Source organism: Sparus aurata, chromosome 7 (assembly GCF_900880675.1).
Source record: "Sparus aurata chromosome 7, fSpaAur1.1, whole genome shotgun sequence".
Classification (NCBI taxonomy): Eukaryota; Metazoa; Chordata; class Actinopteri; order Spariformes; family Sparidae; genus Sparus; species Sparus aurata.
Genome location: NC_044193.1, coordinates 13,578,167 through 13,595,801, shown reverse-complemented (window position 1 = coordinate 13,595,801; position 17,635 = coordinate 13,578,167). Strand labels below are relative to the sequence as shown.

Sequence of the window (17,635 nt, the reverse complement as noted above, 5' to 3'; positions counted from 1 at the left end):
GAGAGAGAGGGAGGAAAGAGAGGAGAGGAGAGAGAGAGAGGAGAGAGAGAGAGAGAGAGAGGAGAGAGAGAGAGAGGAGAGAGAGAGAGAGAGAGAGAGAGAGAGAGAGAGAGAGAGAGAGAGAGAGAGAGAGAGAGAAGGGAGAGAGAGAGAGAGAGAGAGAGAGAGAGAGAGACGAGAGAGAGAGAGAGAGAGAGAGAGAGGAGGAGAGAGAGAGAGAGAGAGAGAGAGAATATGAATGAGTCAGAGATAAAACGGCAAATGTGAGGAAGTCATGTGTCTTATCCCGGCATGTGCAAAAGAAAGAGGATGTCAGTAGTAGTGTTTGGTTGCACGAATTGGCCGGCAGGCAGGCATTCCCCCTGCTGAGCACCTGACGCGCGCGTGTGTGTGTGTGACAAAATTTGTCTTGTCAAAAAAGAGCGCTTGTGCATGGCCTCCCTCGTCACCCTTTCCCCTCATCATGACTAAGTGTTAAATCAGCTGACCATCCCTGAACCGAGTTTTAAATGGTCAGATGAATTGAGGAGGCGATCTGCTGAGGATTGCATAATGATAACCACAAGCACATGCTTTATTTGGTCATTGTTGACGGTAATGATTAGCATTAAGATTATTATTACAGGATGTGTGTCATCACAGTCCAATAACCAATTCTTTGGAAAAGGTAGTTTGTTCAATTAAGGGTGTAATCTGAAAAGATTTCTGAATGCTAAACTCAAGCTAGTTGGAACTGGCCTTAACCCTTTACCACTATAATTTGTTACTATTAGCCAGCATGCAACTCCAAGCCATCAGTTTTCTGTAAAAGGGATCAACCTATACCTATATGATTTTTTTTTCATGGCCACTACCACAATGATTATTAATAATTAAGGAGAGTGGTAATTGATTTTTGGAACCAAAATACATTTGCCGTAAAATAAAAAATCTTGGAGTCCAAATTTTGAGTAACCAGTACAATTTCCTTAAGTACAATTTGGAGCTACTTGAGTTTTTCCATTTTCTGTTACTATATATTTCCACTCCACTCCATCAATTTAATGACTTACTCACTAGTTACTTTGTGCATTCAGGGTGATGATTTAGTTTTGATTAGCTATTAATTGTAACATATGACCAATCAAATGGGTTGTGGGCGGGACATTGTGTTAGACCACAAAGTAGTGACTACTTACAGAGAAAGGATGCTGCATCAAAGTCAATCGGACAAAAAAAAAACACGGAGACAGATATTCAAAAGAATGCTGAATATTAGCCCTGGTTGGCCAAGCTGATAATCAGGGATATTCTTATTCTGTAAACTGACCACTGCTGCTTTTTAAAGTGCTCTAAGTAACATTGTCTCTATCTTTTCCTAAAAGGAGGAAGAAATGTTCCGACCCAACATGTTCTTCCTTTTGCTGCTGCCGCCCATCATCTTTGAATCTGGATACTCTTTACATAAGGTATGCCACAGTGTGTGCATAAGGCTGAATATACACTTCTCAAGACAGTCAAGTTGAAAAATGAACCTAATGTTTCCTAATACAAACCAGCAATTGCATTAAACATAAAATTATATATTTTTCTATGGCCAATGATTTGTCTAGTGGTTTAAAAAAGTACATTATCTAGATGTGCAGAGCAAGAATCATAGACACAGGATACGTCATCAAAAGAAACAGGAAATAATAATGTTTGTAGTTTCAGGTGATTTAAATCAATGAAAACATAATTATGAATAGTAAATAAAAATATTGCCCCAAAATCCTAAACATTTGACCTTTTTAAATATATTTTTTTTGTAGTTGGAGCACAATACACTTAATATGTAGATAAAACAAACAATGATTAAGGACCTTAGGAGGCTGTATGTTTGCTAATGTTGCAGGTTGGCTATGGATAGCTCGGCTCTCTACCATGTTTTTCCCTGTATTATTTTTTTTATGTATTAATGTGTTGTAGCTTCTGTGTTCATTTATATACTCTATTGTCATTTGTCATCATAACTGAAGTTTAAATTATTTATGGTAACAAGTGGCTCATAAACATAAAAAAATGTGTCAGTGGTCTTGTTCAAATACATTCATCCCCATTACTCACAGTGAACATATGACTGTATTCTCTGTACCTGTACTGTGTCCTACTTTTCACTAATGCTGGCTACATGTTATGTAACTTCAAATATCGTGCCGTTAAATTAACGAATACTTAAGCTGTGTGTCCATGTATGTTCAGGGTAACTTCTTCCAGAACATTGGATCCATTACGCTCTTCGCTGTGATCGGAACAGCTATCTCTGCCTTCATAGTCGGAGGAGGTATCTATTTCCTAGGCCAGGTGAGGACCGTAGGGTTATCCGTCAACAATTTAGTGCCTGTTTAGACAAAAGTTTTTAATTGTTTAGAATGTGTGAAGTTGCACATAGCCATTACTATCTCTTCACTGTTAAAAACATTCCTGCTTTCTGGATGTTGTCATGCTCAGATCTTCCTGTTGAAACTTTTAACAATGTTTTTCTGTATCTGGTATGTTTTTTTTTTTGTTTTTTTTCCAGGCCGATGTGATCTATAAAATGTCCATGACTGATAGGTGAGTGTTAGTAACCAATAGTTAGCATATTGGTTGCATTCCTTATTCCTGGATTCCTACAATATTGGTATTTCGTAGTATTGGTTGGTATTTCCTTAGTACCTTTAAGCTTTGAAAGAGCCAAGCCCACAGAAACTCTATTAGCCGGTTACACACACATGGATTATCTAGCCAACCAACAATTTATTGTATATTCTCCAAGATTCATGATCTCATGATCTCTTCATCATCAAGGATCGTGCTGCCTCAGGGAATGCATGACTTTTCTTGTCTGTGATTTCCTGTCTGCCTCCCTTGGACTTTAACAAACACAAAGGACATTGTTGCGTGTATGTGTTTGTTTCTGAATTTCCTTTGTGAGTGTCTCATGATTAACTATAATTTTCCCTCCCTTGCTGTAGCTTTGCCTTTGGCTCACTGATCTCAGCTGTGGACCCTGTAGCTACCATCGCCATCTTCAACGCCCTCAACGTGGACCCGGTCCTCAACATGCTGGTCTTCGGTGAGAGCATCCTCAATGACGCCGTCTCCATCGTCCTCACAAAGTAAGAGTCTCTTCCCTTGTTAATTCTCCAGCGCACACATTGGCACATCTATACTAGCTAATGCGTGATGTTTACACAGTGTTTCACCAACAGGAACCCCGAGGACAATATGCAAAGAGTCTGCAAATATTAAAGTTATGTACATCAACCACTAATGTCTAAATGTTGCACACACAGAAAAACACTCTCAAAGAAACGTTCTTACATTTGTTAGTGCCGTTAAGCTTTTTTACCTCTGTTCTGTACACCCATAGAAATATCTAATCAGTTTTCCTTTCTGTACTTAAAAACTTTCCTAACACAGTCCATCAGAATTACTTGTATGCAAAATATATTCTTAAACATCACAATATGGTGATGTTTTTTTTATATTTTGTATTTTTATTTTATCACCTGCTGATGTGCTTCTCCTCAGGATTTCAGCATTGTACACCCTCCAACCTTTAAACCCCCCTCCTACCTTTTGCAGATTACAGAAAACGAGGGGGAGAAAAGAACCAGTGACCTATTTTATCGTCCCTGTCATGGGTTTTTACAGCAAAGGCATGGTTTTAGTTGCAGAGGATGTGGGAACATATTCGTCACAATCTACTAAATGTGAAGTCCGTAAAGCTTGGAACAAAAAAGGTCATCTGTTGAACATTTTGAACATGTTGTTGGAACGTTTTTGTAATATCTATGTAGAAACATTGCATTCAGGTAGTGAGGACAGAAAAGTTTCAATAAATGTGTTCTGAAACTTTCTAAAGACAAAGCAGAGAGTTTATTTAGCGTATCACTCCCTAGGAATTGTTTATGAAGATTTTCCTGTGTCAACAAACCGGTGGCCACACTCACAAAGTCCCTGACGAAATCTTGACAGACTAGTTTGACTGAAACAGACATTTGGCAGGATTCCCTTGTTTGCACTCCTCACTGTCACCCTATCTGCTGTCTCTGTACTTGCATTATTGCTGCCTTATCTCTCCTACTCACAACCAGCTAAATGTGCAAAGTGATCTCAAGTGTCTGCATGCCCCCGTAGAGTAAATGAACGCATGAATAATAAATAGGCTGAACAACCCTGGCAGTTTTCTTGTTGTTAGCACCTTACAGACTGGCTTTCTTAGAAAGCTACTTTACAGTTTGGCCCAGTCGTTTATAACAGCCACGCAGCTAATGCCTCTGCTTGGGAGATTGTTAATAAGCATTACAATCAGATTATTAATTATACTGTGTTGTCTGGCTCTTTGTCTGGGTAACTGTTATTGTAGAAAGGATTTAAATTACAAAAGAAAAATGATTGTCTGTGTTCCTACTCAATCAATAACTACACATTATCCAAACACATTTTCTTTGGGATATAAATGTGATGATGAAACATTTTCACCCAACTAAGTTAAAGTTGGAACAATAAATAAGGTGGGAGAATGTATAAACTCACTTCGGACACCTTTATTTGCTAAGAAATGTATCACAGATGTTGTAGGAAAGGCAATTGTATAGTTAATAGTTGCTACTGATGGTTCTAGGTGTGTTTCAAAACCATGCTGCTATTTAGGATTAAACTTAAATGTACATATGACCTAAAAAAAACAACTTGTGGCTCCAATAATATCCAAATATAGTCTGTGTGTGGCATAATTCCACAATAAATCCCTTTAAATTATATTATGTCAAGTTGTTGGGGTTAAACAATACAGCTGAACTGTGTTTAGTAAACAGGATTGTGATGGAGGCATTACAAACCTGCATAGACTCTAATCAGCACACCAACACACACATACACACACTTTTGTGAGTTTGTAGGATATGGCAGTGGAGTTTCTCTGCCCTCTGGGGTAAGATCGAGGTATTACAACACAGTGTAACAGTACTAATGTGGCCTCATTTGCCATGTTTTTCTTTTGTCTTTCAGCACAGCAGAGGGCTTCTTTTCCCGCTCAGACAACTCCATGGTAACCGGCTGGGAGACTTTTGTGCAGGCACTGGGCTACTTCCTAAAAATGTTTTTCGGCTCTGCTGCCCTTGGAACCCTCACTGGACTCATCTCGGCTCTTGTATCCAGACTCATTATGTGTGAGAGAAACTTGATCTCCTGTGTGCGTGGGTGTGCGTGTGTGCGTGCGTGGGTGTGTGTGTGTGTGTGTGTGTGAGAGTCTTTCATCATATTTAAATTCCCTAACTCACTTATTAGTTTCTGAAACACTTTGATCTGAGAAAGACTCCTTCGCTGGAGTTTGGTATGATGATAATCTTTGCGTACCTTCCCTATGGCCTGGCTGAAGGCCTCAAACTGTCCGGTGGGTGCACACACACACAGGCACATTTATGTTTTGGACCTTTTTAGGGCTTTTTTTATTTTTTAAGCCATGCTTTCTTTGCACCAACAGGAATCATGTCCATCCTGTTTGCTGGAATCGTGATGTCTCACTACACCCATCACAACTTGTCACCTGTCACACAGATACTCATGCAGCAGACACTGCGTACAGTAGCCTTCATGTGTGGTCAGTGAATTCCCTCAAATCCCCTGTTGAATTGATTTTAAAATCATGTAAAGTCCTTTATCTTTAACACTATTTTTCGATTTTTCTCTCCAGAGACATGTGTGTTTGCCTTCCTTGGTCTCTCCATCTTCAGCTTTCCTCATAAATTTGAACTATCCTTTGTCATCTGGTGCATAGTAAGTGCGTGTGTGTTATTGCAAAATAGATGTTGATTTTATCAAATTATTTGTTTCTCTGTTCATTCCTATAAATTTCATTGTGACAGCTGCTGTTCTGTCCATAGGTCCTGGTTCTTCTTGGCCGAGCCGTAAACATCTTCCCTCTGACAATCCTTCTGAACTTCTTCAGAGACCACAAGATCACACCCAAAATGATGTTCATCATGTGGTTTAGCGGTGAGTTGATACAGTGAACATCATGTCTATTGTGGAACGAGTACGACAGGCTGTCTGCTCTTTTTGTTATCAATCTTTGATTGCCTGAGCATAGTGTGGGTGTCTATGGGTGCAAATGAAAGTAGGAACGATGTGAGCTGAAACAGGTATTTGATTAATTGCTGAAGTTGATGGACAGAATTTTTTTGACACCTTTCAGGCCCCATTGTCACACATTTTCCAGCTTCTCAAAAACAAGGTATCAAAAACTGCTCGATTTTAATATCACGTGATAGTAAACTGACTGAATTTGGGATTTGCTTAGGTCGGATAAAAAACGTACTTGAATCACACTTTACCTCTGGGAAGTGAGATGAGACCTTTTCACTATTTTCTGACATTTCATAGCCTCAATGATAATTGACATCAGACTAATCAACAATGAAAATTACATTATTTGCAGCTCTACTTATATCAAATATATTGATTAATTTAACGTAGTCATTATATAATATATAATTCTTGTGCACAGATATAAAATGGTAGTAGTAAAAAAGTATCACAATGTATTGACATTGACAGAACAAACAGGGTTGAACAGAAACTGCTTTAAATTCAAACTGCATTCCGTTTATTATAAATCACTATCAGACTGAACAGTTAGCTTTCTACCTCCATCTGGTTTAAAAGTACTTTAGCCGACTTCCCTAATATTGCTCACCAGAGCAGAGAGACTGAAAGTTATCAGCAGACTGGCCCTGCCTCATAATTGTACAGGATACTTACTTTAATTAGAAATGTGAGTTTTTAATACCAAAATACTGTCCTAAAGTGTAAAAGTGTATCTTGAAAATGCTTGAATATGACAAGGTATGTGTAGGAACTCTGCGAGTATATGTAACTGTTCCTGTTTCTTTTTCTGTCTGGTAGGTTTGCGAGGTGCCATCCCCTACGCATTGAGTCTCCATCTGGGCCTGGAGCCCATTGAGAAGCGGCAGCTAATCGGCACCACCACCATCATCATCGTACTCTTTACCATCCTTCTCATGGGGGGCGGGACCATGCCCCTCATCCGCATCATGGACATTGAGGAAAGTCAGTCACGACGTAAGAACAAGAAAGACGTCAACCTCAGCAAGACAGAGAAAATGGTAATGGATGAAACACTTCAGCATGTGCACAGCATGCACACAGGCACACAGAAAGAGACAGTTTGTTGTCTGCGTTGATAGTAGCTGAGCTGTTCTCTCATCTGCCATCAGACTCTTTCTGTTCTCCTCAGAGGCAAAAAAAAATCAGAGGGTGGATTGTGGTTTGTGTAGGACACTGAATCAGCAGGGAGTAAATCACTCTTATCACAGAGATACACACTGGGAAACAACACAACTTGGACTAGCACAAACAAACCATAACAACTGGTATTAACACAATTTCCCAGATGCACCAGGATTCAAGCTACTGTCATTAATATTTCAGTTCACTCCGTTAGCTTCAACTCCAGATAGTGGGTCATTCTTTTGAAGTACATGCTACCATTGAGGTCACTTGCGGCGTGTGGTGTATTTGCATGACTTGTGTGTACAGTGTTTGCATGTTTGATGTCTTCCAGAGCTTAGTGTTGCACCCTGGGGTGCCAGAAAACCAGATCTATCAACTCTCTACAATTTCTCCTTACAGCTCTCAAGCCCTCTTTGATGTAATTCCCTCTCTTTGGTCCCTCTGCACTTTTCTCCCTCATCTCTGGTCCTTCTGCGTATGATCTCTACTCCACCTCCCCCATCTTGTTCACCTCTGCTTCATTTGTTGCCCCCCTCCTTCTTTCATTCTGTTTTCTGTCTATTCATCTGACTCCCCCTCTCTTTCCTCCTCTTTTCTCCCAAGGGTAATACCATCGAGTCAGAGCACCTATCAGAACTGACAGAGGAGGAATACGAGGCTCACATCTACCAGAGACAAGATCTGAAGGGCTTTATGTGGCTTGATGCAAAATACCTTAACCCTTTCTTCACTCGCAGGCTCACCCAAGAGGTAAGAGAGAGAATGCAAAAGACACTAATCCTCTACTGTCTCAAGATACACCAACCACACTTTAACGACCAATTTCAGGAAGAGTGCGATTGTCAGTCAGGGCCATATGGTGAGCGGCCGCAAGCTCAGATTAAGTTATTAACCTGATGACGTGTTGGAGGTGTGCTGGTGAATAACTAGAGAAGTAGTCTATCATCTGCAGCCCTTTTTCTGATCACTGTGGCTGTTCGTGTTTGCATGATTCCTCTCTATATTATTGAAAACTGATCCGCTGACTGAATAGCACAGAATGACTATATGTTGTTGATCAAACCGCTTTTCATAATAAAACCATCCTGCTGGTTCAACAGTGGAAAGATTTAATGTGCATCAGCAACAGCTGGAAAAGTTTGGTTCGCATCAGAGTGAATAAACAAAATATAGCTCCATTATGTATGTAAAAATTTCAAATAGAAACACATAAGTGAAACCCAGCTCCAGGTAGAGGTTACAAAAAGAACTGAGAGCTGCAGAAGACAAAGCTAAAGCTAAGTTCCTGCTAAAGGATCGCCTGCTCGCAGACGTTTTTTGAGATCGCCTACACAAAGCTCCAGATCAAGAGGCAGGTGCTCCCGTGAACGACGATTGCCAGGTTGAACTGCTCTAAGAGATGATCCTGGAGGTCGCCAACAGCTTGCCAATGTGCTGCAGAGACCTGCTGAATTACTAGCAGATTTCTCCTTTCTCCTCCTCTCCTCTGCCGTAATTCGAATTGCCTCTCTGAACCGACAGCATTCAGCCTGCACATCTTAATCCCTTCCCTTAGCAAAAAGTAGTATACTTGAAGTTCATTTTATTAAGTATGCTTGAGTATAAGTATAAGTATAGCAAGTATACTATGGACCATGTACTTGTAGCATACTAGAAAGTATACTAATTTAATACTTCTTCGAACTAAATTGTAACATTTTAAGTTTATAAAAGTATACTTTAAGTATACTTTATAAGGACATTTTAAGTTTACAGAAGTACACTTTCAAGTATACAACAAGTACACTCATCTATATACTACTAGTGTACTAAGTATATACTTCTAGTCCACATTTTAGTTTATTAACATGTAAGTTTATAACAGGGGTAATACCTAAAGGTAAATGTGTGTAGTGAAAAACATTTTTATTCTGCTAAATTAAATGTAAGCACAACTCAATGACTCAACCTTTCCCTGTACTTCCATCAAGATATTGTAAGTATAACCACTTGCAATGTGACAAGCTCTAGCAAGAGATCCACCATTTATTACCATACATACCCACAGTTTAACAGACGGGAAGTCTCTCCTGGAAAACACCCCTTCACTCACGGTGCCAACATTTTTATCATCTTTGTTAATTCAACACAATTTAACCACAGAACAAGGATGTGAATTAACCCGCAACCATCTTACACATCATCTTATTCACAAACACATTCACAAACCATAATTACACAAACAACAGCAGAATACCCAAGAGTCTTTGCGCCACAGTCCACAGTATACTAAAGTACAAGTATAAGCTTTAATATTAAAGTATAAGTCTAAGTATTAATGTACTTAGTCTTAGACTATTCTTTATACTTTTCAGTATAAGCCAATTATACTTCACTATACTTTTCCTGAGTATATAAAATGTAGTATATAAAAGTACACTTCAAGTATACTGCCTCAGTTTTAGTATAAAATAAGTATACTTCTTGTACACTTGAATAAACTACTTTTTGCTAAGGGTTCTCTCACCAGTATAATTTTGTTTTTCTACCTCGTTTTGTCACTGTGAATCAGTACACAAACAACTTGGGCTGCTTACGTGTGTGGTCTTGTAATGTGTGACCCTGTTGCGGATCAGTCATATAGCGTGAAAAATACTACAGTAACTACAAGACTTCCTAGTGCAAAACAGAAAGTTGTGTGGTGTGGCCAAGGCACAAAGGGAGCAGCTAATCACAGTGTGGCTATCGCCCGCTGTGAGTCTTTAGTGGTAACACATGTCAAGTACTTTTGCAGTCTTCGTAAGTAAACTAAACTGAAGCGTTTCTGTAGGGAAATTAATATCCAGTTTTATGTGTAAAATGGGTAATGTTAAGTGGAAACTACTGTGAACTTAGTTAAATATTAACCTACAAAAGACAGGAAAAATGTATTGTGTCTTCACTTGCCCTGAATTGTGTTAATTTGTTCTTGCACATGTGCTGATGTGTTTTTGTCTGTGCCTGGCAGGACCTGTTACATGGCCGGATCCAGATGAAGACCCTGACCAACAAGTGGTACGAAGAAGTTCGGCAGGGGCCCTCCGGCTCTGAGGATGAGGAGGATGAAGCAGAACTTCTGTAAACTGAACAAACACTTACAGTTCACATGAAAACAATGAAAGGGCATTGTGTGTCCTGGGATGAGGGTGTGTATGTGTGTGAAGACAAGCACTCTTTTCAGTGTTAGTCACATGCGCGTTTCGTTTGTTCACCTGCCTCCAACTTTATGTGACAGAAGAGCCTCAGTCAGGGCCCACAGTGCATATTTAGTTCACAGGGTGGGCTGGAATGTGTCAAAACCACTTGTAGTGGAAAACTGTAACACTGATACAGCAGAATAACAGCCTGTGAAGATGATGTTCCTTATATGAATGCCATGTTGTTACTTGCTAAAGAAACGTTGTTAGTCCGGTTTATCTCCTCCCAGGTGTTTCTTTTATAAAGGGTTTCGTCTGAAAGGAAAGATGGCAGGGAGCCTGAGAGGAAATTCTTAAATGTCAAGCAATACTAGTGCACCTTTTCCCTTTTCTCTTGACTTTGTATTCATTTCTGTGTTGCACCAGCTGCTTTAAGCTCTGCTGGGAACTTTTACTTTATGTCAGGGGAAGGATGCACCATAATGCCACTAAAGGCTCAACAATTAAAGTGGAATTTGTAATGAGTCACAGGTGGCTGCTTTGAAAAGAAGCTTCCTGTTGAACTATATTTAATTACCTCCAGGTCCCCACCTGAGTATGCATTAAGGTTCCGGTTAGCACATATATTCATACATATGTAATGAAGATTAAAAACACCAGGAGGGACACATGAGTTACCACTATAACCGCCAGCGGCAAGGCTAAAAAGAGGGAGAGGGAGTAGAGGGAAAACTAATAATTTAGGTTACAGGAGAAAAATGCTCCAGAAAATTAGAAAATGGTTTACATTTCCAAGTATGGTTCATATTTGGTTTCCCCAAATTAAATTGTGTGTTAATTTTAATTATCTTGCCACGGGATTGTGTATGAACTTAAAATGTTGCTTTAGTGATTTTCACGTTGGATTTCTAATGAAGACGGGCACCAATGAATGTGCGGGAACTGGGTCTTGTGAATGTTTATGGGTTTTTTTGAAATTATTATTTATCTGTCAAATGTCTATGTGCTGTTTGTGGAATAAAGGCTTTTATATGAGCTCTATGAGCACTGCAGAATTATATAAAAAAAAATCTATAATAAAATATTTAAATTGTACATTTCCACGTCGTATCTGATTTCACTTTAAAGGAAAAGTTCACTCAAAAATGAAAATTTAGTCATCTACTCATCCCCATGCCAATAGAAATAGTCAGATAATGTCATTACACCATTGCACAACACTATCCATTACAAGCAGCTTGTGATAATTAGTCTATAGATTATAAAGTGCGATATTATGAGTCAGACTGAGACGGGGTGCCAGAGCAGCCGTCAGCGTGGTTGGAATATATAAAAAGGTTAATGTGTCATCACGCTGGGGAAGATATCCTGTAACCTACAGGAAAGCTCTCACGTCCCTGAGGGACGCCACACCCCTGAAACATCTCATGGGACCTCATTAAGCACATTGGTGAGGTAGTGACAGTGTTAAATAGAAGGAGGAAATTATGCCAGTGCCCAAGTCAGAGGTGTAGGCTTAAGTAATGCTGGAAGTGGCATCTGTATCTCAGGAGAGGGCGTGTCGGTGTAAGGTGAGAAGACGGAGATGCATGCTTCACCGCTTTGGATGGAAAAAACATTTTGTAATCTGAACATCATACAACAGGAAAATTCAATTAGTCGCAACATCTACACAGTAATTACACAAGATAGTTTAGATAGTTTCATTGTAACCATTAACCTGCCCATACTGAATGGCGTGAAGCTCACTTTGAATGCATAATGAGGCAATTCATACTTTAAACATTGTGTGTAAAACACTTGAAATGTGTTTGATGAAATTATTTTTGCAATGACAATGTACAACCAGCAGGGGGGTCTAAATCCACAGCATCGGTCTATGAAAAATTGATACTCACACATAACAGTGCTACATTATTTACTTTTTATCATCCAACAACTCCCCCACTGTGCACCCTATATCATTTCACTGAAACTGGTTGAAATGAATATAATAGTATACCAGGTAAAAGGCAGTAAAATTGCAATTCTCAAGGTGTTTTCTCCACATGCAATGACGACATGGATAAAAACACCAACAGAACCTTTGCTGTGCATCATGAACTGATGTGTGTGAAGCAATTTACAGCTCAGCTTTCATTCAGTTTTTTGATAGAAGTGAAGACTCTTTGAAAGTCTTTGTAAGTTCATACTATGTTGTTCTTCTATCATACAACAATAAAATTATTAATGAATCAATCAAACAAATGATGTATATAGCACCTTATAACAAATTAACTGAATTCAAAGTGCTATACAAGTGATTGCAAAAAGTAAAACATGAGCTATTCAGAAACAAAACTGGATTAAGAGACTAATGCACTCCAAGACAGCAATACAATCTTGTTAGTTAGAATATCAGAAGACAAAGAATAAAAGATAACAAAGCAATACAAATAAAATAAAATACTATGCTATAATGATATTAACAATGATAATAATAATAATAACTATACACTTTAATTGTATAGCACTTTTTCTTAAAAGGTTGCAAAGTGCTTCACAGCAAAGAAAAAAGGAAGAAAATACAGAACTTCCAGGATACACTCTATAATAACCAAGATTAATGAATGGTAAAATTATTGAACTCATTCATAGTTTGGGCCAACGTGAACTGAACGTACAGTAATCCTGCCTGATCAACGTTATTGTGAACACGTTTATTCTGGCGTTTGTGAACGCCGCTCTCTCTCTCTCTCACAGTTTAAATTCATTCAAGAGAGTGCCAGATTCCCATAGAGCCTTCCAGGCGAAAACCCGGCAGCAACACACTGTAAACAGGCCTTAATATGTAGTGGAAAAAACACCAAATCTGGCAACACCAGCCACTACAGAGTCGCACTGCCGCATGCGTCATTAAAAATGCGAAGCATGGAGGCAAAAACAAATGAAGGCAGCAGCACTTCCTCCGACTCTGCCTCCACCATCTTCGTAAGATTACTTAAAACAATTTTATGAAAAGGTCAGTGATGATCCAGGTGGGAAAAATCTTACCTTTTTGGGTAAACTTGGCACGCCGGGTTTCAAGAAGCAATTCCGTAGATCAACAATGTCAACAGCAAACCTGAAAGGGCACATTGAACTAAAAGCACCCGGCTAGCCTTTCAAGGTATGAGCAAGTGAATAAAAATTAACTAATGCAGTATATTGTCGGGGAGCTGCAGTTTGAGTGTTAAAACTGATACAATAATTGCAGTCTGTGGTTCAATATGGGCTGTGGCAATAATTTTGAAAAATAATAGCAACGCAGCAACATATTGGAAAAAAAAAAGAAAGAATTATGAACTAGTTCATTTTTGGAACTGTGAACTTCGTTCAAAATTTTGAATTATGAACTATGAACTGAACTACTTCATTTAAAAAAAAAAAATTGAACTAGTTTATGTAGAAAACAAACTTTCCCAACACTGCCTACATGCAGTATTGAGCTCTCTCCCAAGGTAGCCTAACAACGATTGACATTTGGGCTCACCTAGCCCTAGCAAGGCCGGTTGGGTCAGCCACCCACAAGTGGCCCTAACGACTCTGAAACTCAGTTGCTCCTTAACAACTCTGTAAGGACACTCCCACGCAGAGTTTAAAAGCCTGCCAACTCCCCTCCAGTTAGTTAGAAATGAAGAAGCGGCATGGATGAGAGTTTCCACGTCTTCAACAAACTGAAACACGTCCAGTTGCCTACGATACTGCACCCAGATTTACCAGGACCTGGATGACTGGGAACCTTCATCAACATCCTGTGTAGTGTTTCTCTTCCATATTTAGGTATACAGGAATTACTTTGGGCTGTCCATTTTCTGAATGCACAAGGAAAGACCCCCCCAGTTAAAGCAATAACCGAATGTCTTTGTATTTTGAAGAAAAGTTTTCTTGAAGACACCTTTGGAATATATTACATGTGACCTTACCCGAGTCTACAAGGGCCATGAGTCTCAATCTCTGGATGATCTGAAAAAAGTAAGTATGAAGTAACTTTCATTGTCCCTATGATTGATTGAGGATGACTTGACTGATGGTGGATTTGTTGTTTCCGCAGCTAGATGCATTGGGAGAAAAAGAACAAAGCTGAGGCTGTAGAGCGAGAGCAGTATATCGAGCTCCTGAAGGCCATACTGACATTTGATGCGGATGAGAGGATCACTCCCTGTGAAGTCCTCACTCATCCATTCATCACCAAAGACTACCTGAAGTGAGTCTGTGTGTATAAGTGTGTGCCTGTATGATGTGAGTCCCACGGATGGTGCTTTTGTTAGTGATGATTTATCATTTGATCAGTGTCCCACCGTGTTTCCAGGACATCAATGTAACAGTGAGTGTCTTTTGGTAGCTTTTGGTGGTTCTTTGGCATCAGCATCCACTCCACGCAAAGCAGAGAAGCCCAAGACCAACATTGATAAGAAGATTGAGACAAAGGACGGCGATCATAAGAAAAAGAGGCCCCACTCTAACTACGAGACTGCCACCATCCAGTATTACTATGGTTTGTCCTGCAGCAGCAAAGAAAACACAGCAGTTGGTAGTCTGAAGTCTGATTTGTTGGAGTACAGCAGAGGTATTTCATGTTCTTTGATTTTCAGAGGACATCGGGACAAAGAAGAAGAGGAAGAAGAATTGCTTCCAACACATCTTCTCTTGGATGAAGTTCAGCTGCCATGTCTCCTGCGTTGATAAGGATTAGGGTTGTGTCAGTCGAAGTTCTGTGTAACATTTCTTTAGCATGATCTTCTGAGCCTCTGGGATGTTGTGGCATCAGAATCCTCACAGATCTTCTTGAGGAAAGCACGGTGGCTCAGTGGTGAACACTGTGGCCTCACAGGAGAAGATACTGGCTTTCTCAGCCCTCTGTCTGTCTGTATGGAGCGTGCTCATTCTCTGTGCCTGCCTGGGTTTCCTCCGGGTGCTCCCCCAAACTAAAAAAATATGCAGCCCGATCAGGGATAGTTTTAAGGAGGTGCTCCCGTTTCGTCCCACACTCACTCAGTCAATAAACATCAAATGGAACTTTAGGAAACTGTCTCATGACTGTCATTGAGCCGAGTAATGCCACTAGTTTTAAGTATTTCCTCAGTGTTGGTCTCAGGTTGTTATATGTGAAGCAGAACTACTGAGTCCTTCTATATTAATGATGGTACAAATCATGTGAAAGGTGTCCTTCGTAGAAACAAGCCAGAGAAATAACAGCTTTTTTCAGCATTTCCATATTAAGTATAAAGTAATTTAATTTCCTCTCTTTTGTGTTATTGTAACGGCATATCAATCTGGTGGGTCGTCCCTGAACTTCAATGGAACAGAGCTTAGATATTAATTAATTCTCTACATACTTAAAAAAAAAAAAAAGAAAACAAAAAGAGCGCACTAATGTCAAGAGCCCCGGAGCAGTACAGATAAGAAAATTATCATGCTTTTGGGATATTAGCAAATCTTTTAATTCTTGTACCTGTGATCCAGCCACAATCCTTCACCTGAGCCGAAACCTCTGAACCTGTAGCGATCATGAATCATCGCTAAAGATATCACTTCATGTTTAACCAGCAATGTTGTATCAGAGATTAGATGAAAGATCAAGTGAATGAATCCAACTGTATCCCCTGCCAAATAGCAAATGAAAAAATGTTAGGCTGAATAAATGAGAGGATGTGATTACCATCATGGTTCACACAGGTAATGTATTAATACCTCACACTGACAGGCTGACAGCATCTGATTATGTGCATGTACGTATATGTACATGTACATGAGCCTATTATGCAGGCAGACATGCATGATCAGGCCCGTGGGTTATGGCATGGGAGTTCACTGATTAACATGCTTTCAGTCGGCTATAAGTAACTCCTCTATGACATCCGAATCCTCATTCCTGAAGGTGATAATTTATTTTGCTTGTTGTCATTGTCATACATGAATTTGCGGTGGTAGTTCCGCAAAGCAGCCCCTGCAAAGTCTCCGTCTATGATGGCGGCATGTACACAAGAAAGACAAAACACTGTCCACTCCAGATTTTTAGCAGGAAAGAGCAATGAAAGTGAAATTCAGTGAGCTGGAGTTAGATAATTTTAGTTACCTGCAGTGGCAATGATATGTGGAATTCCACTGTTTGCATCTGGTTGTGGAACGGCTCCTCTCTGTGCTCCCTTGTCCATCAATACCCACCAGCTCTCTTTTTCCACAGTAACACATATATGCCTTATAAACACAACAACCACGAGACAAAAGGTGAGTGTTCTAAAGGATTGGAAGAAGGCTGGACTTCAGACTTTTTATGCTGCCGTTCTGAAAGTTAATATCATTTTGATATTGTTTGATGATGCAATGGAGTAGATAGGCAACGCCCCTGCTGTGGCGGTTGGACTAGGGAACCAAACAGGGATCTGGCAGAATATGGGGGCAACTCCAACTTAGCCACAAGGGAAACTCAGCATTTCTATAATGGAATAGTTCAACATTTAGGAACTGGAGCTTACAATTTAGCTAGAGAGAGGAGACTCCATTATCCGCAATGTTAAATTACAGCCAGCCACTATTTGCTGTCTACCTGGGGCCAGAGTAGGGCTTCACGATATTGGAAAAAACTGACATTGCGATTTTTTTTAACCCTGCGATATATATTGCAATATGAAAAAATACTGGAATTTTCATCAGATGACCTGAATATCACTTTATGTTATGCTGCATTTCAAAATGATAAGCATTTATATTTCGTATGAGCTCATTCATGCGTGCTCGCGCCCTCCCAGAACTTCCATTCCCCATGCTGGCTTACTTTCATTTATAAAAATTACATCCGTCTAATTTTCCTTCGGGTGCGGGTCAGGCGTCGGTAACAATTTATAGCGGGTCGGCTTGGGTGCGAAATGTAATTTGTGCTACTGTATGAAAATGGGTCGGATGCAGTTTTAAGTATGGCGTGTATGGGCGGGTTTTCAAAATAAGATCTGTGCAGGACTCTGCTGTGTGGTACCAATGTAAATGGTCAAACAAATTTGTTATGTTACCTCTCGTTGTGGCAACAGATGCAAGGCACTGTTGACCCAGAACACGTTTGGTCAATTTCATCCTTCTTGTAGCCGAAATAATTCCAGATAACTGACATTGCTTTTCTTTTTGGCACCAAGTCTTCGTTTTCGCGATTTTCTCTTGTTCGTTGCTCATTTTTCAATGTTGTTACCAGCGACTCACTCCATGTG

The 17,635-nt window shown here is 39.8% G+C and overlaps 1 protein-coding gene across 1 annotated transcript in view; it reads left to right on the top strand.

Moving 5' to 3' along the window:
• slc9a8 (solute carrier family 9 member 8) overlaps positions 1 to 11,450 on the top strand; it is a 19,461-nt gene extending 8,011 nt beyond the window's left edge. The window contains exons 5-16 of the mRNA XM_030423748.1: positions 1,365 to 1,448; positions 2,221 to 2,322; positions 2,540 to 2,574; positions 2,976 to 3,119; positions 5,017 to 5,158; positions 5,296 to 5,401; positions 5,492 to 5,608; positions 5,702 to 5,784; positions 5,892 to 6,003; positions 6,913 to 7,133; positions 7,864 to 8,010; positions 10,247 to 11,450. Of these exons, the coding sequence (XP_030279608.1) occupies positions 1,365 to 1,448; positions 2,221 to 2,322; positions 2,540 to 2,574; positions 2,976 to 3,119; positions 5,017 to 5,158; positions 5,296 to 5,401; positions 5,492 to 5,608; positions 5,702 to 5,784; positions 5,892 to 6,003; positions 6,913 to 7,133; positions 7,864 to 8,010; positions 10,247 to 10,360 (1,407 nt within the window). The 3' untranslated portion in view covers positions 10,361 to 11,450. The remainder of the gene's footprint in view (positions 1 to 1,364; positions 1,449 to 2,220; positions 2,323 to 2,539; positions 2,575 to 2,975; positions 3,120 to 5,016; positions 5,159 to 5,295; positions 5,402 to 5,491; positions 5,609 to 5,701; positions 5,785 to 5,891; positions 6,004 to 6,912; positions 7,134 to 7,863; positions 8,011 to 10,246) is intronic.
• The last annotated feature ends 6,185 nt before the right edge of the window (positions 11,451 to 17,635 follow it).